The 25,383-nt window shown below is 37.8% G+C and overlaps 2 protein-coding genes across 3 annotated transcripts in view; one reads left to right on the top strand and one right to left on the bottom strand.

The window, feature by feature from the left end:
• The window catches only part of LOC124155416, a 29,999-nt gene extending 22,757 nt beyond the window's left edge, over positions 1-7,242 (bottom strand). For both annotated transcript variants that reach the window (XM_046529209.1, XM_046529210.1), the window contains exons 1-3: positions 6,944-7,242; positions 6,609-6,707; positions 2,009-2,300 (exon numbers count right to left, since the gene is read on the bottom strand). In XM_046529209.1, the coding sequence (XP_046385165.1) occupies positions 2,009-2,300; positions 6,609-6,707; positions 6,944-7,058 (506 nt within the window). In that variant the 5' untranslated portion in view covers positions 7,059-7,242. The remainder of the gene's footprint in view (positions 1-2,008; positions 2,301-6,608; positions 6,708-6,943) is intronic.
• The window catches only part of LOC124155417, a 127,029-nt gene extending 102,050 nt beyond the window's left edge, over positions 1-24,979 (top strand). Inside the window, exons 3-5 of the mRNA XM_046529211.1 lie at positions 12,762-12,878; positions 14,626-14,759; positions 17,180-24,979. Coding sequence (XP_046385167.1) covers positions 12,762-12,878; positions 14,626-14,759; positions 17,180-17,617 — 689 coding nt within the window. The 3' untranslated portion in view covers positions 17,618-24,979. The remainder of the gene's footprint in view (positions 1-12,761; positions 12,879-14,625; positions 14,760-17,179) is intronic.
• Positions 24,980-25,383: the final 404 nt, after the last annotated feature.

Here is a 25,383-nt window from a genome sequence, read left to right as displayed (position 1 = left end):
TTTTCTATTCTATTTCTATGTTCATTCGTATAAGTTGAATAGTTACACGGTGCATTTTTTCGTCCATTCTCCCGTTCATGCATTTACGTGTTTATTTGGACTAAATTTTAAAGTTTGCTGCAACCACCCAGTAAACACGTAGCAATGAGCCTAATAATGAACGGCAATGAGCCTAAATGCCTGCAGGCATTTAGGCTCATTGCCGTTCCATTTTCTGAAGTTATTGGCAATAAATACTGTCATTGAAGTGAAATAAAGTTAGTATCATAAAAATGCGCTGCGGTTGGCTCATGAATCTTGAACAAGTTGGATAAATACAGAACAGTGTTGAATTGTTCACGTTTCGTATACGCTTATTCTATTGTTAGCAGAAACGGATGTACTTTATCAAAACATGGATATTTAACAAAAAATGCGAAAGGTGATGAGCTGAATGGAATGGATTCCGTCGCGACTGCTTAGTGACGACAGTTCAATGTTCGGAGCACTAGGCGCGAGTCCCAGGGTTCCTGGTTCGAGTCCAGGATAAGAAAAATGATCTTTCCCTTTCAGGAAGTCTCCCCCACTTGGGATCTTATGTTCACATTCCCTTACGTTGCGCATGCGTACTTTCTCACCACCGACACCGAAAACTGCTACGAGTGAACACAGAGCGTTACACAGCTTTCATATGAATAAGGCTGAGAGCCGCTAGAGATACAGAGGCTACGTACTTAATGTAAGTGTAGATATCTTGAGCAATTGAGAATTTATATCTTTCAGAGCGACAAGGAGAACGTCTTAGAACCTCATTTTGCTCTGGTCTGACAGAAACGATGAAATAAGAAAATAAGATACATATTTTGCCGAACGGATAGACTTAGGAATTCGTTTTTCCCCGGTAAAATGATTACAAGGTGTGACTCAGTAGTGAAATATCTCCAAAGCGCACCTTTTTTTTTTGTTAAATCAAAAACCTTCTGCCATACGCCTATTTAGGTAGGTTACGGGGAATTAGATAGGATTACTCTTTACGATCAATAGTCGGCAAGAACTCAACTTAATGGGTTAACGTTAGGGCTCCCTTTCTCATTGCCCGGATAGTTTGTAGCATAGGGAAATAAGTATAAGATTTTCAGTAAAGGCTAGCAAAGGGCATACTGTAACAAGATGGCTAACTCTTGACTGAGGCTCCGTCAGGCAAATGAATTTAACGAATATTAACTTATTTAAGGACTAAAATAAATGATAGATGAGAATAAGAGCGTGTTCAAAAGCAATATTATTGATTTTAATTTGATTTAGCGTTCACTTGATGACGTTGGATAACGATCACATATGGATATTCACGAACTAAATTCCTATGGAAGAGACATTTAGCGATCATCGTCGCGTTCATGGTCCTTACATACATAGGACGAAGAACGCGAATGAATGAATATATCAAGGACCATGGCCGCGTTAATGACTTCGGTATTATAGGTACTATTGGAAATTCGATGCCGGTTTTATTTTTAACTCGGGGGTGCGGGTGGATGTGGGTGCGGGTGGATGTATCTTCAAAATTCACTAACTCTTTGATTAACATTGTGGTATTTCATTATAAGTTTTCCTGGATATCACACAATCACCTAAATTAATTTTGATTTAAATTATTTAATAAAATTGAATAATTTGCGCCTGAAGATTATGATAATTCATTGAAACCAGGGTCGCGCTCTGTAAAAAATAAGTGGTATAAGTAATTGTGTGATATCCAGGAAAACTTTGGATGAATCTTCCCTTGGAGGTAGCTTAAATGTGCACAGTTCGTTATGATAGTTCGTTTTTAACTGTCATATGAGATCGTTATGTATCTACTGCATTCCAAATCAAACCAACTTGACCATTGGCGCTTTCCAAAACGCCCTCTGTCGGCAAATCACACCAACGCGCACTCTTTTCATTGAACGATCGGCGTTCGAATAAGCCCGACCACACGCAGCTTGCGGGACAGAATGAGATGGCTGAAATGAGAGAATCGTCTCACCTGGTGGCGGAGGTGGGTGCGTGGAGCCGCACCCGAGACCTGCAGCCTCGCCCGTCGTCGAACTCGATCTTCACGTCGGACACGCCCCCGCGGCTCTTCCTCACGTAGATGGGCGGATCCCGCGAGTCCTCCGACACCAGCAACTCCCAGTCTTCGTGCGAGCCCCCCGCGCTCCTGGACGCCACCTCCGGCACCCGCTCCGCGGTGGTCACCCCCCTGCACCCGCCCTGCGCCCTCACATCCGCCGCGGGCCGCGTCCGGAGACGCAGGCCGCTCCTCGCATCCTCGCTCCCTGCACAAATGCAAATTGATATGTACCTACTCCGTGAAGGGAGTTGGGTTGTTCACACGCTATGCATTGAAAAAATTGGGTGGATGGAAGGGAAGGATAAGTAAGCGGGAAAACAATCTTCCCCAAGCAATTAAGGCCATATTCCAGAACGTTACTCAAGTTTTGATCTCGACTAAAACTCAACTCGACTGGAACATTGATATCACAAGACCCTACTTGAGTCTCCACTCAAATTGAGTCGCCAAGTTCTAAGATGTCCGCCGCCATGGCCTCATGTTTTAAAATGAATATCTCTCCTAAAACTATTTCCACGTGTAATATTTTATTCCTGTAATGCTAGTTTCTGATGAGCAGGAGACCCTGAATGAAAAAAGTTCATTTAAATGCATCATTTTCAAAATTTTTACTGCGGATACTTCAAGTGAGTTGAGTTGGAGTAGTCACAAAAATACGAACTCCAACTCAAACTGAAATTGAGTTTGAGATCTGAACCACCGAGGTAGAGTGAGCGCTCAATATTGAGTAAGATTCGGGAATACGGCCATAATTTTAAAGTAATACAAACAAAGTTGCCGCTCACTTTTCATGAGTTGGTTTCGTCATTAAAGTTGTACTTTAATCACTTGTTCAGGGTGAAATTTTGATGGAAGGAATAGCTCGCAGGACTGAACCTCTTGGTGGATCGTTCAAGTCTTATGCAGATGAGAGATTTCGTCGGCTGCATTCGGTTCAATAAAATGAGACCATTGAAGCTGAGACCCATGCACAGGACCAAGAAATAGCTTTAGAGACGGTGACCCACCCGGCATGAGCTGGTGTTGTCATCAATTTATCATCTAAAGAGTTGGAACGGGTGATTTCATTTCGAATAGCTCGAGAAGTAGACGAAGCATCGAAAAACAGGAAAACAAGACGACCCGCTTAATTTCTCGAACTCTTTCACGTCGGAAGTGAGATAATAATTGGTGAACGATACCATTTGGTGGGAGATGATACCTGTCGACCAGTTGCGCACGTCGCGGACCAAATTCGGATGGACTTACTGATACAATTGCAAATAACACATCGGATATTTCGTTATTCGGGCTTGCATTTTCTTGGCGGATATACATATGCTTATCTACATACTACCATGCAAATCGCCTCAACAGGAGAGTCGCAGAGGGTGTTAGGGCACCAGCTGTAAACAAAAAAGAAACGCTCTGACAAAGTTACATCTATCATTTATTAAAATCCTTTATTTTTCAGGGTAAAAACGAATTCCCATTCCTATCGGACGTTTATCGCTTCTGTAGGATCTGGAAATATAGTGGGGTTCTTAAATGATGTTCTCCGAGTCGCTCGGAATATCTTCTCTTATTTGCTCAATGAATGTAAGCTTGTCGCGTAGTCTTCGAGTCTCCAGTGGCTCCCATTAGTTAGAAACGCTGTCTGTTCCCTCATAACATTTCTTGACGAATCGCACTTCTTTCCTTTGTATTTTATTTAGTTCATTGATTGAGTTGAAGGACAGTCTAGAATATATCTCCAGACAATTCATTGGAAAAAATTTTCCGCTGGCAGAAAAAATGAAAGTAACAGCCCGAAAATCGGTTCCCACCAACAGATTACAATCATTTCTCACGCTCCGACTGCCTCTCGTACAATTTGTTGACTTCAAGATAGACTTTTGGTGTTTGGCATGGTTTTGCATGCCGCAAATTCTCAATCAATTCTTAACTGCGAATTATCTCCGAGGATAAAAAAGTGCATCTTAGAATACGCGTGGATGTCCTGCCACTCTTATTTCCTATTCTATAAATTAGTCATTATCGATTTAATCCCTTTAATACCTTTTATCCCTTTGAATTTCGAGCGCGTTCTTGAACTATTCGCCCGTGAAATTTTATCCCTTTATATGGCAAGGAAACCATCCTTTACATGTATTTTTCTCTTTCACGATGTAAAAGTTGAATTAAATTCCTGTATTCATTGCTAATTGCTTTCCCTTGCATTCCCTAAATCTCAAGACTGAGCAAGTTTTATGTATTTCTTTCGCAGAAAAAAGTTACACAGAGTTACGCAATATCTATCAACTCTATAATATGAAAGTCTCACAACAATCGCGCAGGTTCATTTATCTTTGAAGTAGGCCGCACGTTTTTTTGTGTAATTTGAGCGCGGAGGGACGACAGATGGTGGAATTGTGCCTGCTGCGGTAGGTCAAGGACCAAGGAAGAAAGGGGCGCGGTGAAGCTTTATTCCCGATTTGGTGTAATCTCATTTGGACACGATAAGAATATAAGACGCGGAGAGGCAATGTAATCGTTCATTAAGCAAGGACACTCCGTGATTGGTCTCAGAAGCGCGGCACGGTTTCGCGTGCCAGGAAAGAGATACTGGATTTGGCCGTCTAAGCACCTGTTTTCATCCTCTGAACCCGTGGCTTATCGTTTCCTCGAATTTCGATGTGCCGAATCTTAACGGGAGCAGTGTAAGAGAAGAACTTTTAGAGAAACATTTCGCCGGTGATAATGCAAACAACGCACAATGTTTTGCAAGTTGCAGTCTTCCATGAGTGTATCCTAAGTCTGTCCGGTCTTCTACCTCCTTCTAGTTTCAGTAATTCCATAAGGAATTCATGAAAATGGTATTAAAATGAAAAAAATGAAATGAATAAATATTTGCAATACAAAATAGAATCATTACATTTTGCCCTGTTTGGCTACAAAAAATGATGTCAAAGAAGGGCGTACTTCGATTAAAAAAATAACAAATAAAATTAATAATAGTAAAAATTAAAAAATGAATAAAATATTCTGGGATTGCATGGTTTTAAAAATAAATTGATAGATACTGCTTGTTTAGTCATTAATATGGGTAATGTATGTTTATACTTACGTTTCCTATTCTTACAAACACATAGCTACAATGACAACGAAAACAAAAGTACAAAGTAACACACTAGCCATGGTAAAACATGGTAGGGGTGAGTCAATGGGATTAACAGTGGAAGTGTGGAGCAAGTAGTTGCCTCTGTGGCGCGGAAATACGAATGTCTTCTTGAGAGTAAGGCCAGTTATTGTACTGAATTTTATTTTACCGGCTGCATTTATATGTTTTGTATTTCATGACTCGTTCCTCTTTTTTTCCCTCTTACTTGGCTTTATCCACTTTTAAACGCATTTTCCTTCGCTTTTAGTTCAGTAACGCTCTTTATTTCATAAGCAAGCTGATTTCTCATACGACGTATGTTCATTTTAATAGGATGGGATGAGGCCACACATGGATTGCTTGAAATTAGTAAAAAAAACCTCCTACTTGAACCACGATGGCAAAAAGTGAATGGTATGGCCAAAGACTGTCGTCTCCTTTAAATATTTCGAACTATCGTCATTGTCAATCATGTATTTTTTCTTTAATTTCCTTAATTTTCCAAAGTGTCTTTTGCATATGAAAGTTGTCACATTTACCACCTTCTTATTAGTAAAAGAAAAACAGAAACAGCTGAACAGAAAACATGAAATCAAACATTTTTCACTCGCTTGACCACAAAGACCCGTTAAAAATAAGTATAGCTGACTTCGCGTTAGGACGGGAGTAGTTTTATCTTAGATCATTGGTTGATTAACATAAATTCAATACATGCAATTTCTTTTACTTGCACTGAATGTTAACACAAAATGTCTAAAAATTTTAATTTTCAGTAAAACAATTCTAAATGAAGTCTAAGAAATTTATTCGTGAATCAGAATCACATTCACATTTGACTTCGTTTATGCACATTACATTCATACTAAGCATGCATTACACAAATAATCTTTAACTCGCTATCAGGTTATAATTATGGGCTGTGGATGTGTGAGCGCTAATGTAATTCCAAACCAAAGTTTCAATCCTCAAGCATTTTGCTAAGTTAGCGGGAGCAAGGCCGTGATTTTTTTTAAAGTGTTACTTTTCTTCCCTGTGCTGCTTTCAGCGTAGAACCGATACGATTTTCCATTGACAGGATCCAGACGTCACATATTATTTAAGGTCATAAGCTTCACGAATATATTTAAGATGAAGGTCTACAAAAAACGTAACTTTTCACTAAATGTGAGGAGGGAACACGGTGCATTCAAGCTTTGAAAAACTGTCTGCATGTCACAGAAGAATACCTTCTCGAAACTAGTGGAAATATTACTGTAGAGTACGGTATAATTTTGAAACAGGTATATAATAATTATAAGATACAGTAGTCCATGTCAAAACAATACAATAATATGCAAAACGGTGACAATTATATCAAATTTATTACAAAATGTAGATGTTTAGACTAGAACTTACATGGTCCAGCGGATCTAGATCTTGTTGAAGCAATTCGGGATTGATACGGGCATGTTGAGCGCGAGCAGTACGTGATGTCTCTCTCATGAGCGACTGCATCTTGAACAGCAGATAGCATGTAATAAATTGCAGTCGGTAGATGAGTATCTTCAACATTAATGGCTTACCGGGTAATCACGAGTCACTATTTGTTTCCGCGCGACTTATGGTTACACGTTGATGAATGGATAAAAGACAATCGAATAACGATAGTTGATGTGATAAATAACAAAAATAAACAAAAAGCATTGTAGGAAAATTAATACAAAATTAAAGAAGTGACCTATTACTCATACCGGTGGCGTTATTTCTTCCGTATGAGGTGTTGCATGGTGGCCAATATCCATTTGCTGAGCCGGGACAGGTTGTTTTACAAGTTCTCCTCAAGGGAGTCCCATAATACTCGCCCATTGCACTGCCTTTAAACGTCCTCTACTCCTTATTCTCCAGCCCCCAGTTTGCTTCTATCGTTGTCCATACTACATGGTAACTTTTTCCAACTTGTGCTGGGGAACTTTTAGACAACATGGCATTTTTGCCGCAAATAGGCCCCCGCGGCCTAAAAGCATTCGCTGATTACGTATCCATGGTCACTCATTACATCCAAACAAAAACAATCATAATGCGGTGATGGAGGCTTGGAATAAAGCATCGTGATTTTAACATATTTGAGTAAGTGTATACACATTTCAGTCATTTATAGGAGGCATTCTCCTTCCTTTATATCTGCTCTACCTACATGGCTGTCCAGTTGAGGTAGGCATTTAAGTCAGACCGTAGTTAAGAACTAATTTCGGATGCTTGCTAATTGCATTCAGCAACTAATATTTTAAATATGAACTAAAATTTAGCCGTAGGTACTCTTAGCATATTGTAATAAAATATTGAATTTTGATTACGAAATTGGTCGAATGCTAATGCATCTTTTCCCTTCCGAAGCATATTTAATTTCAGCTTTTTCATTCCATATGCATATGAGGGGGAAATTGCAATCGCATTGCAATTGCATAATTAATAGAAATTACGATAAAAAGATCATAAAGACACCGCATAGTTCAAAATTTGAAATTAAGGAAGAAAAGTTGGATATGAGTCCAAGGAATGAGGTGAGAAATGTTGAGACGAGTAAGCGAAGGAGTGATCGGTTGAATCAGTGCCGAATTAAGCTTCCCCCATAATTTCTGGAAAAATGGAAAAGATGGTAATTGGAAAATATTGTTTAAAAATAGTTAATGAATGATTGATGAGTTGTTGGTGATGCATATGTGACCTCAAACGCGATGCTGCTGAGAGGTATTGCGTACCACCTAGGATACGAGGAAAGTAATGAATATTGATCCATCATTGTACGTCACTTGTCGCGGCGATCCGTATATACCCTGGGTTTTAATCGATTGAAAAAGAATGATTGATGATTGCATAGTTTATTTGGTTATGTATGTTCAGCATGTGAAACTCAAAAACATTATTCTTTGATTCCTATTTACTGGGTATCTTGACTGGATTTTTATTCTTTTTGTATGAACCTCGATCTCATGAGCAGATGTTAGAAATTAAGATTTTAAGACAGGAAAACCTCTATAAAGTTTAGGGAAAGTTATTTCTGGTAGTAAAAGAGTTATTTGGATTCATGATAGTAAAAAGGAACGGATCTATCTTTCCTTCTGTTTTAGTTACAATTAATCACGTATTTTTAATTGCATACAATAATATATCTCCCGGATCTGTCAACTGGTGGAAACCAGAGAGTTTGGTAGTTTCTTCAGATAAAAAGGTTTGTCGTACACTCAAGATATACCGCTGTGTGTTACTCGGAGCGCTTATTTTCGGTGGAAACTTTTTATATTCTGCTATAATCTAGTGTGGTTAGCTATATTTGACCTCTGGAATTATATTAGGTATTTTCAGTTTCCATATGTACCGGTTTTTGTGGAAAAATCGTAATTTCAAGAAGATCAGCGTCCTAGGCGAAGAAATAAAATCCCGTGAAACAGTTGAATGTATATTTTAGTAATTTGTGGTAATGTTTAAATGAAAAATTCATTGAAGAAAATAAACATTAATTTTCTTTCCTGATGACACTGAAATTGCTAATGGTTGAACGCATTTTCATAATTAATGACAATTCCTTTGCCGAGAGCCTGAAATCTTGGACTAAATTCTTAAATTTGGTTCTAGGACTTGGTCAATTCAAGTTTTTTTGTTAATTTTGGAGAGACAAATCTTACTCAACACTGTTTGAAAATCAGGGGGACATAGATTTGTACGCGAGAGAGGGCGAATATTTATTTCTCTGTGGAATACATAAATTTCTGTTTCTTTTCGGGTGACTCTGTGTTTTAGATTCACATGTAGTCTCTCCTCAGTTATTACTAGGATCCGTTAAAAAGAATTAGGAAACGGGTGCTCTGAAGTTATGTATGAAATATTAATGGAATACTAGATGCTCATACACGTTGATTAAATTAATTGGTCTTTATTTCCTATAACTTCCATACTAAAGTGCTCTGTTTACTTGAAAAAGTTGACTTATTAAACTTACATCAAGGAAATGGTTCACAAATCCCACGTCCTCGTAATGGGGAAAAATTAATCCTAACTTTGGAATATGCTGGAACAAATTTACGTGCACCATGGCCAAGGTAAAGAGGCGACATGGGAGATTGTCATTGTGAGCAGCGTCGCATTTCCGGGTCAAGGTCGCATCGAGGGAGATAGTGAGAGGGCAGCACTGTTGACCCCTTGGCGCTGCCGCAGCTCAATCGCTGAATGGACAAGTTTCGAGTCACGGTTCGATGCGAGTTCATACCTATCTCTCTCCTCATCCACGTCCGATCTCATCCGTACCTGGTGCTTCTGTTTTCTTCCATATTTGATCGCTTGAGTAACTCCAAAAGAAGGAGACGCTGCGGTTGAATGGCATTGGTCCATTTAGCCTGAGTTAATGTCCTTCCTATCAGAGATGAATCAGCCGGGCACGGGGGCAAGGGGGCTCGAATAGAGTGTCCGCTATTGTGAGGTCTTTAATTCCGTAAGGTTCAATGTTCAACTGCTGAGACCTACAACTCTGTCCGCTATCTATTGTAGGTGTCTGCGGGTATTGCAGGTGTATTTCGAGGGGTATCGTCAGGCCCGAAACTAATTCGTGGTAGAACCTTAAGGTGGAGCAGAGGGGGCAAAGATTTCAGGGGGCGGCAAAAAATTCAAAAGTTTGTAAAAAGTTTGTTTGTTATTTAATTTTTCTAATTAAATTATGTAACAATAATTGTTAGTTTATAAATTATTTACCAAAAGCAATAAGAAAACTTGTATTTAAGAAACCTTATTTTAAAGTTTTCGAAATTCTTTTGGAACGCCCCACAGATTTGTTCCATTTGTTCAGAAAATAGATCACGAAAATTATTTTTGTGATCCGATACCGGGAAAACGTGCCGCATCGCACTTAAAGTTTTGAAATTTCGGCATTTTTGAGTGTTTTTCGGACATAAATGAAGGTGTTTTCACTCTCGGATTATTCTATCACTTTTCCGTTTTTTACAACGACTCGTTACACATTTGTTGAGTATCACCTCAAATTTCTTTCATTTCTGCCCTTTGGTTCCCGGGATATCGCACCGAGAGTGAGCGCGCGCCACTTCAGGCAACATTTTTGGTGCGCTCAGTATTTGTTGATCATTCTCACTCGTCGTAAAGCCATAAAATTCTATAGATAAACTTTAAACTTAGTAATTTGACCTTGAATGATTTATTTATCACTGTTTATTACAAAAAAATTAGTAGCAGTGATTTATTTTCCGCAGGTGCTTCTATCTAAATTCAGCTGCATAACCGCCAAGCAGTCCCTCTATTGGCAAAACCCTTTTCGGAGGCCCATATAACCTAGGGTGGTATAGAAAATGATTTTTTTCTGGATCAAATATGCCCTATGCAGGAAAGTTGCCCACTAACATCAGGGGCTCAGATTCGAAGTTTCTCAAAATCGGATATTATTATTCACTGCCGCCCAGACCCCAAAGTTAAAGATTTTGCAGTATCCAAACAGAAAAAATACTATTTCTTAAAAGCCTGCTCTGAGAAATCAAATGAATGAAATGCATTGAACAGTAAAGGAGAAACACTTTATTGGTCAACGCCAAAGTTGGAGCTCCTTTCTTTTTTACAAGCCTCCTGTTCTTTACAGTGTGTGTGTGTGTGTTGGACGGCAGCCCCCTCTGAATAATGGACACTTCTCACTAATAGACATTTTTTCCGGTCACTTCCTTGTCAGCCAAAAAAAGTTTACATATACTGCATTGGAGAATCAGAATCTATGTAAAATATTTGTAATAATTAATGACCAATTTCAAGATGGTTTGAATCATTTTTGTTTTTGGAATCATGAATTATACTTTAAGGCAACTTAACTAACAATTATGTATTCACACAAAAACGCAGATGGTCAAATGTGATTTTTGTGGCTTTCAAAGAACTAGTTTATTATACTGGCCTAACACCTCCAGAGTTTCCACGGCTGCCTGCTTCTCAGAGGCCATCAGCATTCATGGATATATGGAGCCCTCAGTTCTGGGGGGGGGGGCACGTGCCCCCCCCCCTAGATCCGCCTATGCATGGATGCATTATCAACGAATGTAAGAATGGATAATAAGAGTGGATAGCCACACTTGATGTCGTGGATGATTTGGCATACGCACGAGTAAAAATAATGGATTTTCTTGAATTTATAGTGAATATCAACAAAAAATTAAGCGGGCATTCACTAGGCGATGGTGGATCCACCACCAAATGTGGATATTTACAGATTTGATTGTTCCATAGATATGACCGCCAAACATAAAGGGTAATTTTTTGAATCCACTAAAATTTAAGTGGGTGCCAAAATCAACACAATGCAATTATGATGATGTAGGATTTATGGAAAACATTAGAACTCAATTTGACAGATCTCTTTTTTTTACTGTTTATTCCTGGAGGAATTTATTAATTCATTGTAACAAGCGTGCTGCGCCCACTCCCAGTGGGCTTCCCCCGCTCTTTTCAATGCAGGTCCACAGAGGGATAGGCGCGTTTCTAATTTTAAAATGTAAAAAAAAAGGCAGGGTCTTATGTACTAATTTAATTGGAATGTTCATGTACAAATTGAGGTCAGAGGACCTCTTTAAACACAACATTGGAAGTCATAGGCGGATCCAGGGGGGGGGCACGGGGGCACGTGCCCCCCCCAGACCCTTAAAAATATGCTAGATTTTTAATACGGTCCCATTATCATTTCGTTCGTTTTGTATGACGAGGTGTCCTTGTGCCCCCCCCCCCCCTGAACAAAATCCTGGATACGGCCTTGCTTGTGCCCCTCCCAGAAAGAAATCCTGGATCCGCCCCTGTTGGAAGTAATTACGCTATCATCTATCAAACGCACATGATGACTCATACTTACGTATCAACAGGAGACTTGAATGTGGAATCAGCCGCATTTTGATAAAAGTTGTTTAAAGAATGCGAGATATTGTTGCAAATGAACAAATGTATCAGTTTGTGCGCCGTTAACGTCAGGAATATTTACCTGTTTTTGTTTTTTTAAATTATTTAAAAACCAATTCTACGAAACAATAGCAATATTTAGGAAGTAAGATATGCCTTCGCATGTTCTCTGATAAATTCTGTGCATTTTGGTACCTTATTTGTAAAGTTTGGTTGTGTACAAGTTGAGAAAAAGGAATCTATACAGTAGAAATAATATAGAAGATCATAATGTGAAAAATCTATCAATTTGAAATCTTTTTACGCAGTCACTCCATTCACAATGATTACGACTGGAAAATGTATAATATCGTTTCAGGCTTGATTTTGTGGAAGTTCACCATATCCATAATGAAGAACACTAATGGTAATTTCCCCCCTTTTTTGATTCAACGCTCACCAACTGGCCATCCATGGTTTCAGCACATTGTGTCATTTTCAAGGCCCTTGGTTGGTTTTCAGTTGTTGAGTTATGAATTAAAAAAGAGTGGAAATTACCATTGGTGTTCTTCATTATGGATACCACAGGAAAAAATACATTTTTTAAATTAAACGTTTATCTTGTCATTCAAAGACACTAATTGATTTTTTTTTTTACAGTGTTGTTTCCAGTTGTCCACCTTACAGACCATCCCGATGCTATTCGTAGAATTCAGCAGCGTCTCTTCAAGGACAATGTTGACATCCCTTTAGGCGATGAATTTGTATTACATCAAGGTATGTTCCATACAAAGTGATCTATCTAAGGAGGTTTTGATTTGATATGTTCATTAATTTATTTATATGTTTTATTACAAAGTCTATACATAGTTTTATTATAGTCTGTGTATCTTTAAATCTATGTTCATGGATGCTTAAAAGGTCATTTAGCAGATATTCATGAATTATTGAGAAAAATTCAGAGCTCCTAACAATCTAATCAATTTCCAGAGTTCAAGGTTTTGAAGTGGTTATGTGGGGTGCAGAGCCAGGTTAGAGGGAGATGCTAAGAAATAGAGGGTCACTCAAATGAAATAATAGGACTGCTGCTTCGCTTTTCCAACTCTTATGGTTGATATGTAGCTGGCACACCATCGGAATGATTCAAAATCACATTATCCATGATAATATGACACAGAATGATGTTTATTTCCGCTTTGTTCAATGATATTATTGCTTAAGAAATCAACATCACCAATGACAGTGGAGAAGCCATGGAAAAAAGCATATTATGTATTTAATTTCTTCTCTAATGCATATAAAGTAAATTGTCCTGAGTGACATGTTCTCTAACCCATCAACACAGGGCCCAAACTACTCAAGCTGTGAAACTTTCAGTGTGTATTTCTTGCATTTTGCACACCTATAAGAAAGGATTTTTGATGGATAAAAATTTCTGGGATTGTTTTTATCCCAGTATTGATAGATTTTGGACCCTATAACAAAAGCACAGATTTCTGTATGATTTAATTTGTGGATTTTTTAATTTACTGGCACTTGAAATAAAGGGCAGACACACATATATTAGAACATTGAAAAAGCAATGTTGCCAAAATGTTTTAATTCAGTTTTTTCGATGTATAATTTTAATGTAAAAGTTAGCTAGGTCATTATTCTTTTACCAGATAATTTTTGCATTATGTTACAGAACTTATTTAATCATTACCTACTTCGATAACTACCTATGTACCTACATTGAGTTTAGACTACTTTGCCGCTAGTTACATTGGTATCATTCAGAGCATGTCAGTTAATTTGCAACTTTTGGGTTGAGGTATATAATTTTTCTCTCGACTTTAAGGATATTGATTCATTTTCCACAATTCGCTCCTGAGAATAGTCAATTTCAATTGTAAGTCAATGGTTTTGCTCCCTTCCCCTCAAGATCTCCCAATGCTCATTGTCCCAATGTCTCTCAACATATAGCCTTTGACTTTTTCTCTGAATTGTCTGCTCTAATTCATAGATTTAATGTAATTCTTTCGATGTTGATATAAATGCAGGTAATAGCTAGGTCATGTTCAAAAGACCACCCATGTTTATGTTTGATTTTGCAATAGTTTTTTGTATACTATGATGTCATTATTTATTTATTTAAATAGTTGCACACACACACAGCATTTCTGCCAATTTATAGTGATGAAGTATCTAACAAACATGAAATTTAAACGTAAACAATCAAAACAAAGTAGAAGTTTTTATAATAGAAGTAGAGACCCAAACGGCACAGATAATCCTCCGTGACTACCGCTCCGTCGCTTTTTGTCAATGGATACTATCTGCATACGAATTAGATACGGAGGATTCTGTGCCGTCTGGGGAGTAATTACACTCAATCACTAGTGAGTTTTAACCATGGATGACATATATACATACCTTTCATTTGAAACAATGGTAATATCAATACCATTAAGCCATGTAGACAAATCTTATTGCTGATAATAATAATGATAATTAATTATCAGAGACTTATGCTTTCTTTCAGGGCTTTACAAAGAAGTGAGGAAAGTTCACGTTGATCGTGAGCCCTCAGCATCAACCTCTGCCACCAGTGATAATTCTGATACCAAAGGATATATTTTAATTGGCTTCAAGAGTCTCGATAGGAGTTTTGATCAGGTGAGCATGTATTTCTTGACAGAATATTATCAAGGTTTTAAGCAGGCTGGCTTTCTACACATTTTTATTACATTTATCCGTAAATAGTGAGAAAAGTGAGGTTTTACATTGGATCAATGAAGCATCTTGAAGGTGAATGGAATTAATTATGTAGGTGATGAAGGAGAGGGATAGCCTATCACTAATCAATAAGAAGTTTTCAAAAAATAACAATAAGAGCCACTACTAATAATAATATAAGTAATCCTTTAATCATGTCACATAAACATACTTATGGCAGGTTAATTGGTAGTAATAGATGCCAGTTAGCAATTTGCCATCCTCTATACATTTTTTAGGCCTTTTTTCAAAATTATTCCAACTTTGAATAAACCAACTTCTTAACCCTTTCGCGCCGGACCTTGGTTCAGGGAAATTCTTCCTCAATACGAGTCTCTTGAAAGTTTTCTTTACTTCCCTGAACGAAGCATTTTCGTGTCAACTGAAGGCAGTAGTTCCCTCCCTAACCATTTTTGGACCCAACTCAGAGGGCGCCGATCCCTTTCCTCGGCCTCTGTCCCAGACCCTAGAAGGATTAAAAGCCCCTTCCTAGCACGAGTTTGCGGTCAACTGGCTAAAATGTTAATGCAAAATATATTTATATAAAATGAAAATATTTGTTGCTCGCACCGATTTTTTTACATTCAAAATGAACTTTGTGTTTTTTTCTGAGCGTGCAGAAATTTTAAAGTTCTAATGTTGATTTAGACGGATTTAATGTATTTACTAGTTGTTCTATAACTCCTTTGAGATTAATGTTAGAATTTTGTTTGAAATTTCCATGTGGTCAGCAAAAAAAGATGAATTCATTTCTAGCATTGAATTTCAAAAAACAAATATTTTTTTGGAAAACACACTGCAAATAACAGTAGTTGACCGCGTGGAGAGGATAGGAAAGGGTCGACCTGAGCGGCCGAAGATGGGACTGGGCTAAGGCGGATCGTGAGGGGCGACCGCATCCGTGGGTCTATTGTGTCCGTGACGGTCACTTTTTTCGACCTGTGCCGCACAGGCGCGTAGGCATTCGTTGGTTAGGGTAAGAACATTCAGGACGCACTGGTGTGGCATTCGTTGTTTAGGGAAGAAAATCCTCGCTGCACAGGTGAGGCATTCGGCGCGAAAGGGTTAATTGTTGCATTATCAAATGTTATCCTCCACTCACTCTGGCAGCTCTCCAAAGGTTGGGAGAGCACCCATAAGAAAGAGTAAGAGCTAACCTCAGACTACTATTGACCCCTTGCAGGCAAATTGTGGGTACATATTCAAGGTGAGGGGGGTCAGTTTTGTTTCCCACGTTTTCTTTCACTGCCAGTATTTTGGCTGGAGGCGTGAAAGGGTTCACCTTCCTGCACCAACAGAACCACATCAAAGCAGAAGGCTATTCAATCATATTGATGCAATTGTAAGGTTGGTAAGGTACCCCTCTCTTTCTAGCCCATTACCTGAGCAAGTTGCTTCTGCTCCCTTCTTCCTCATGCCCTGCTCTATCTGCACCAACACCTACGGTTTTAACAACTTAGAGAATTAGTTAAATTAGACATTACAACATTTATGCCTAATGAGTGGAAATTATGCGGAAATATTGCAACACCTTATTTACCATTGATAATTTCCACTGCATTGTGCCACACAGAAGTGCAGCGAGGGGGGGTTTTGCGGGATAAAACCCCCCCAGAGCTCAGAGAAATTTTTAAGTTTAATCCATTTTACTTACTTGGATAGGTATTACTTATAGAATAGTGTTAGGATTAATCAAATATCCCTCTTAAAGCCTTAAAACTCGCCGTTTTGAACCATTAATCATAAAATTTTTCTGAAGGAGGGCCCCCACACCTCCCGCTTACCCTGGAAGGTATGCAATACCCCCAAACCCCTATGTATTATTTGCGCCTAAAACCCCCCCTAGGCGTAATTCTTAGCTGCGCCCCTGGTGCCACATGCCTATCATATAATATGAACTTGAACTATGATAATGAATGGATTGTGTTGGTATCAGTGGTCATCAGTCCTAAAATCAGTTTGGTACAGCCCTCCTCTCCAATGATTGGAGTGGCAGTGGCTCCTCGGGATAATAATGCGGTGGTTTATCCTTGATCTCCACATTGCCACACAACAGCCTTTCTACTGAAAATTTCTTTCTTGCCCCACCCATCATGAAGGTTTTCTAGATAGCAAACCTCTTTCACATCTTCAAGGTTTTGTTTTCGTTTAGGACATTTTTGTACATAACAATTGCTACATTCTTACATTAGCTGCTATTCTACAGTTGTTATCCACTCATAAAGTATGTATTACCAATTATACATATATCTTTAGCTTCCCCCCCTCATGTATACCCGTATCAACAGTGCCTTAATGCTCTCTTCCATCCCCACTTTCAGCTGATGGTGGACACGTGGAAGGAGTGGACGGGAGTGAGGTCCATTGAGCTCTACCTCCCGTCATCGCTCGGCCTCTCCTCCATCCGCTTCTTCCTTCGCCAGGGTGCAGAGGCCCACTTGTTCATGTACGTGGTGCTGGCCGAGTGCAGCATGGGAGCCGCCACTCCCGAGCACCACCTGAGGCTCCTGGATTTTGCGCAGCGCATGAGGGTCGAGAGGATGAACGGCTACATCTCGGTGTACAGGCCCGTGCGTCTGCTGCCCCCTGCGCCATCACCCCCTCCCCAGCCCCCGATCGCCGTGTGGGAGGACGTCTGCCCCCCCCTCTCACTGGTCCCATCACCCCCACGCAAGGGCAGCGCGCACAGGAAAGGGCAGCAACAGCAATTGCGTGCACTCAATGGAATGCACTCGGTCCCTCCAAAAGTCGAGATATGAGATCTCTTCATTACTGGGAGGAGAACACAATCTTTGAGAAAGGGTACGACTTTAAATGCGCAGAAATAGAAATTGGAATGTGTGAGAGGAACTGATAGGGAACAGAAGCACATGGCAATCAAAATGTATATCCATTAAAAATGGATGGAAATTTATAAATCAGAATATATATCTATTTAAATATATCCATCTTAAGGAGGAAGATACTGTATAATCAGAATACATATAACCAATATTGTGCCTCATTGTAAGTCAGTATGTAAAAGGAATGCCTACATGCCTAAAATTGGGCAGTTGGACATATTGTGGAGTGAGCAGCCTTCTCTCAGGAAGCATGGGACTGTCTCCCCATTATACCTAACTCATAACTAACGGGAGGAAGCGTTCAAATTCAGAGTGAGTGTATCACATATGCAGCTTTGAATGCACATATCATAAGGGTGAAATATGCAGGAGGGCAGTGAGTGAAGCTTGAAGCTAATGCAAGAGAATGAGAGCACTGCAAATGAATTCAGTGAAACATTTTGAATGTTTATATGCTTAACCAATCTCTTTCTTTTTCCAAGAGAGCAGAGCAGAATAATATTTTGCCCAAACGAGTTGTGTTGAATTGGTCCAGGTTTTGGGAGTCTGACTACTGGTAGCTATTGGAAGCATGGTGGATCTAAAAGTACCCACTTGCCCCTCCACACTCGTATCCAATTCAATACACAGGCCAAATTCCAGTCCTTTTTGGGCTATGCTGGGCGTACTTAGATTTCCCTAAATTTTAGGAAGTTATGTCATGTTTTTCTACTTTGGGCAAACTTCATGAGCATAACAGGAAATAATACGGCTGGTACAGCTATACCAGCCTTACTAAAGAAACAGCAGACACAAGCTAAACCTATTACCATATTATTTGTTCTTGAAGTATTATTTTGTCCACCTAAGCTATACTAATATGGCTTTTACCTTATTTTTGACTCATATATTTACTATGAAGTAGTTTTGTAATTTTGACAGTACATAAATGTGTATGACATTTTGATTGAATTTCATGCACTTGTTTGTGCCTATGCTTTGCTGATATTTTGAAATGGTATTTTAAAATTAAATTTTTGATATCTTCTTTTGTGTTCTTTTTTTGTAATTGGCTAATGATCTATGCAACATAACATACTACATCAGAAAGCTCTTCGTCGAAATATTTCATCTGCTGTGGAATTAACTCCTCCAACCTTCTTATTGACACAATGATTCTCTAAGCCATCCTAAGACAGTCAGTCGTATAAAAATCACCATTCTTATTCATAAATATTTTATACATACATATATATATCCTTAAGTGCAAAGTAGGGCTAAGCAATTTGCTTTGATTTATAGTTCATTGACAGCTGCATCAGTGTGTGAGCACTTTGGTCATACGTGGGTACGTTCTAGTTTGGTAATATGCCCCGAAGATGTACTTGAGTTTGTACATGGTATGTACCTATATTTGGATTGGAATTTGGCCTAGGCTCTCTGCTAATGTTTCTTTTAAGCTTTGCCACTGGGGAGGGGGTTTCAGGGAGCAGAAATGGAGGGTGTGTGAGAGCATGTGGAACAAGCAATGGCCAACACATTGTGCCTAAGCGCAGCAGAAATGGGATGCCCAGGACTCCATGTGGAGCGTGAATCATATGCAGCCTGAAAAACCAGCTTTTGTAAAATTGATTCTGCCAGTCTCAAAAACATTCTGCTGTGCTATTTAGTAAGCTTTTGCTGGGAAAAGGGTACATTTTTGTACCAAATTATTTTTTATGCATATCACTTTGCTTGCATTTCAAGACTGATGAAGGGACATAAAACTGTCCATTTCTGACCAACGATTTATAATTAGAAATCCTGAAAAAAATGTTCAGGGGAAAATCATTGATGGCAGACTCATTTCCACCTCTTATTGGTGGAAGCTATCTAATATTGAATGCATGTTCCTAAATGAGTTCAGAGCCATTAAATTTCATTTATTATTTGCTTTAATGGTATTCATTTAGGATGCTGCCAGAGGAAATATTTGGGGAATGGGGTGCATTTGGAGAGGAGATTCATTTTGCAGGAGGATCAGTTGGAAGACCAAAGATTTCAAGGAGGGTTTTTGATCCAATAGACCCATTCCACTACATAATTCTGGCTTTGCTTTAAAGTTTTAAGCAACTATTACTTAGCCACAGGTTGGTTTGAAGTAATATCATCATGTTCTTATTTGCAAGCATCATATTTAACTCAGAATCTAATATTAATTTTATTATGTTTGTAAATATTTTTACAATTTAAAGTTTTCATTTTTCATCAACCATAATGACAGATATATTTACTTATGGAAACTAGTATTATCTATTCACATGTAGTTCAGTTTTCATTATTTTTAAAGTTACGTGTTCCAAATTTTTCAAAGCCATTTGACCTTTCTACTATGGATTTCTGAAAAATATGTATTAAAGCACACGAGGAAAATAAGATCAAAGTGAAAAGATCTCCAAGCTGCAATCTTTGGATTGGCCAGATTGAATTCCTCATGTCCAGCAATGGACTATCTTCATTGACTGGTCAATAATTGATGGTAGGCTCAAGAATTTGTGACATTGCATGTCTTATTCTTTGGTTGTGAATGTGGGGAACCAATGTCAGCAATTGCGGAGGTATTTCTCGTCAGGGTGACTTCATGGAATTTTCTAAAGCTGTGAGTGAAAATCAAGTAAAGACTTTAATTTTTCATACTTTATTTAACCAATGATGGTTTTGACCTTGAACATCCTCATCAGTTGCAAATGACTATGGTAACCAACACACAGGCATTTGCAAACAAGGCATTGAACATTTCCAATTTATAGTTGAGGCGCAGTTGCAGTTGACTGATAGGGAGACGTTAGGTAGCGTAGAGGGGGGGGGGGAGTTTACGTCTTCAATTTCCAAGGTGAATTCCCCCACCCACCTTATGTCACTTCCCCTCTAAACCTAGTACTTACTCTGTTTGGGAGTGGTCTATGCAGTTTTTGTGCATTCGTGTGAGTTTGTTTTCTAGTGTTTTTACCTGATAATGACATTCTACATCGTAACCATGGTCAATTAAATAAATAATTAGGAATTACAAGCTCCTTGCTTTTTTTAAATTAATTGTAACAGTTATGTAAACTTTTATTGTGAAATATTTGCCTGTTGTGCACAAAACTATGTATGTACTTTGTTAAAATTTGGATACACCATTGTACTTACCTCATTAGCAATGCATACATAAAAAAATATGGCGAAAGATGGAATCCATGTAATCATCATATAACTACATCTTCACTTCCAAAGTATGCTTAGTATAGCAGAACGCATAATACAGGAATCTATAATGCCAAATATATGTATTTTACCAATTTACTACTATGATATTACTTTTACGTTATATTTTTACCTATGAGTATAAATGATGGCCTGATAATATAGAGTTTTATGTATTTGTTAAAATGTCATGTAAATGTCAGCCACTTATGATAGTGTATACACCAGCCTGATTCTTACAAGAAATTGGCCAAGCCGTTGTATTTTTGACAATAAATGATTATTATTCGTATCAAGAATGAGGGCTTTATCATTTAAAAATCACCTCTGTGGACATTGACTTCTTATGAGATTTCAAAAATTGTAATTAATAAAAAAATGATGCGGAACAGGTTAGGGGAGGATAAGATTCAATGAATATGTAGTCTCCTTTAGGAACAGGTGAAAGTTGCAGCCGACACTCCAAGATGAAGTCATTTTCTTTTTAATCTAGCTCATTTAGCCCATAGAAAATCCTTTTCTTGGGAGAAGGAATTGCTCATGTAAGGCTGTATGCATGGATAAAATTTATTAAAATGTTATGGAAAAAATTCCATTTGAAAAACTAGTAAGCATAATAAAATACTATCCACATGAAACAATGTCCAAATCAGAACATTAAACACTTGAAAAAGTGGTCCAGAGCAGGGGTGCAGCCAGGAATAAAGGCTGGGGGAGTTTTGGGAGCTACTAATACTTGGGTATTAGTAGCTCCCAAATTAGTAGCTTGTGAATGCTTGGGGGTATGGTATACCCACCAGGATAAGCTGTAGGTGCAAGATTAGCAATTTGCCGAATTTTAAGATAAATGGTACAAAATTGTGAGTTTTACCGCTTTCTAAGGCATATTTTATTAATCATAACGCTAGTCTATTAGTAATACAAATCCAATTAAGTAAAATGAATTAAACTCAAATATTTCTCTGAGCTCTGGGGGGTTTTTTCCCCCCCCTCACTGTGCCACTGGGCCAGAGTGCTAGATAATCAATTGAAAAATGTGCATGTAGGTGTGAAGGACACCTCAAAAGTGAAATAGTATGTGGTTGGTTTGGAAAGCATTAGGAAAAAGGGTTCTAACGTTAGAGAAAGACAAAAAATAAACCATGAGTTGTTAGAATAAGTCAGTAATGGATGAATGAATAGTTCGAAGACATGGCTAATTGCACCAATGAGTGTAAAAAAATGATTGTCATGTCAAGGATTTGATTTTCCAAGAGGTCCAAGGTCATCTAAGGTCATACACATCAATGAAATTTGTGAATAATTATTATCCACAGAGTGCCATATGGCTGCACATTACCTGCAGTTGCATGGGTAGAAGCGTAATGCATGAGGTTACATAAAGGAAGGATATTTTTTGCGATTTATTGCCAAAATCGCAATTTCTTGAGCCCAGATTCAATTTTTTTTAGCCAAAATGAAAATTTATTTAGCTCAGATCCCCATTTTTTAGCCATGTCCCAATTTAAATAGCCCAGATTCCATTTTTTGTTGCCCAGATCCCAATCTTTGTAGCTTAATGTCCTGGATTAAAAATTGTGATCTGGGCTGAAAACATTTGCTAATGAGCAAAAAAAATTAAGATCTGGGCTAAAGAAATCGGGATCTGGGCCAAAAAATTGTAATCTATGTTTTAAAAAATCGACATCTGGGCTAAAAAATTTGACATCTTGGCTTAAAAAATTGGGTCCTGGATTAAAAATTGGTGCATGGGTTTAAAAAAATATTATCCAGGCTAAAAAATGGCATCTGTGCTAAAAAAAATTGGCATTTGATCGACAAAAATTGGGATTTGGGTTAAAATTGGGATTTGCACTATAAAGTGCTCAAACGACATCGAATCTGAGTAATCAAAAATCAGGACCTGTGCTAAGAAATTGTGATCTGGACTAATTAAAATTGGTACAAACATCCGATTTGGGTAAAAAAAAATTAGGACGTGGCTGTTAAAATTGGGTCCTGGGCGAAAAAATTTTAAATTGTGTTAAAATTTATTGGCATCTGGACTAAAAAATTGGCATCTGGGCAAAAAATTGGGACCTGGGCTATTCAAATTGGGATCGGGGATAGGACGACAAATTTACATCTTGTCTAAAAGATTGGCAAACAGGACAAAAAATAAAATTATTCAATTAACTAAATAATTGAAATCTGAGCTACAAAAAATTCGTGCCTGGGTTAAAAGAATAGTAATCTGTGCAAAAAAAATAAGATCTGGGCTAAAGAAATTAGCATTTTGGCTAAAAAAAAAACTGGGAACAGGGCTAAAAATGTCTGACCAAAAGAAAGTTGGCTACTGGGTTAAAAAATTGATATATGGGCCAAATAAATTGGGATCTGGGATTAAAAAAGTCATCTGGGCAAAAGTAATTAGTAAATAAGCTATAAAAATTAAGCTTTTGGCCAAAAAAATTTGTATTTGCACCAAAAAAAATTGGCGTCTGTGCTATAAAATTGGGATCCGGGTTATAAAAATTGGGATTCCCGCTAAGAAAAATTGACATGTGGGCTGAAAAATTGGGACCAGGGCTAAATGAATTGACATCTGTGCTAAAAATAATTTGCATCTGGGAGTATATAATGCGATTCTGGGCTACAAATATGGGGATCTGGGCTAATAAATTGGGATTCGAGCTCAAAAAATTTGGAATATGGGTTAAATAAGAGCATTAATGGTATCTATTGGCTAAAAAAATAGGGATATGGGAAAACAAACATTGGAATCTTGGCTAATATATTTTCATCCAAGCTAAAAAAAATGGGATATGGGCTAAAAAATTGGCATGTAGGTTGAACATTGGGATATTTGATTGAAGAATGAGTTCTGAAAAAAGTTGGGATTTGGGCAATATAAAAATTGGCATCTAAGATAAAAAAATGGGGTCCCGGGCCCAAAAAACATTGGCATTTGGGGAATAATAATTTACAGCTGGTCTTAAAATTGTCATTTAGTCAAAAATATTTGGTATCGTGGCAAAAAAAAATTGGGATTTGGGCTCTAAAAAATGGCTTTGGGGAAAACAAATTGGCAAATTGCCTATAAAATTGCATCTTGCAAATTGCATTGCAAAAAATTTTTTAGCCTACATAACCAAATTCTTAGCACAGATCCTAATTTTTGATGACCCAGGTCCGATGTGGTTTGAGCACTTTTTAGCACAGATCCCAATTTTTGTAGCTTTAAGGCCAATTTTTTAAGCACACATGCCAAGAAATTTGGATCTGGACTAATCAAAATTGGTATCAAGGCTACAATCATCGTAAAAAAAAATTGGTATATGGCTACAGAAAATGTGATCAATGCTGAGAGAATTAGGATCTGGGCTATAACAAATTTATATCTGGGGTATTCAAATTGGAACATGGCTAAAAAATTGGGATACGAACTAAATAAATTTTTCATTCAGGCTAAAAAATTGAACCTGTACTAAAGATATTGCTTTTTTGGCATTATTAATTGCTCTAAAATTGGCTAATTAATTGGTATTAGGACAAAAAATTGATATCTGGGCTAAAAAACTTCGCCACTGGGAATTGTAATCTGTGCAAAAAATAAGATCTGTGCAAAAAGAATAGCATTTTGGATACAAAAATTGGGATTTCGGCTAGAAAAAATATGGCACCTGGGCTGATGTGTTGGAATATTGGCTAAAAAAATTGGCATCTGGAATAAACAATTTTTATCTTGGCTAAAGAAATTGATACTTTGGAAAAAAATTGAGTTCTGGGTAAAGACTGGGTAAAGATCTGGGCTAAAAAAAATTGGCACCTGGGCTGAAAAAAAGGAATCTGGTCTTTAAATTTTGGCATCTGGGCTCAAAATACATATTAAGATTTGTGTTAAATACAATGGGATCTGGGTGAAAAATTTGTATACAGTTTAAGAAATTGGGATCTGGTATAAATTTTACGACCTCGGCAAAAGTATTTAGCCTCAATGCTGTGAGAAATTGAATGTAGACTAAAAAACCTGGCATCTACACTATAAAAAATTAGATCTAGGCTACAGAAAATGGGATCCGGGCAAAAAATATGCATCTGAGGCCAAAAAAATTAGGATATTGGAAAAAAAATTTTGATCTATCATAAAAAATTTGGGATCTGGGCTATAATAATTGGGATATGGGCAAAAAGAATTTGTATCTGGGAAAAAATATAGTGGATCTGGAGCAAAAAAATTGTCATCGTTCTAAAGAAATTAAAATCAGAGCAAAAATTTGCTATATGAGCTAAAAAATTGTGATATTAGATAAAAACTTTGGGATCTGGGTCAATAATTTGGATTTGGGCTTCAAAAAGAGGCATCTGGGCTTTTAAAAATTGGCTCTTTTGATGCAAAAAATTGGGATCGGGGTTGCAAAAATTGGATCTGGGCTACTAAAATTGTAATATGGGCTATTGTAATTGGTATCTCTGATAAACAAATAGGAAACTGGGAA

The sequence above is a fragment of the Ischnura elegans genome, chromosome 3, assembly GCF_921293095.1.
Source record: "Ischnura elegans chromosome 3, ioIscEleg1.1, whole genome shotgun sequence".
NCBI lineage: Eukaryota > Metazoa > Arthropoda > Insecta > Odonata > Coenagrionidae > Ischnura > Ischnura elegans.
This window is presented reverse-complemented; position numbering and strand designations above follow the sequence as displayed.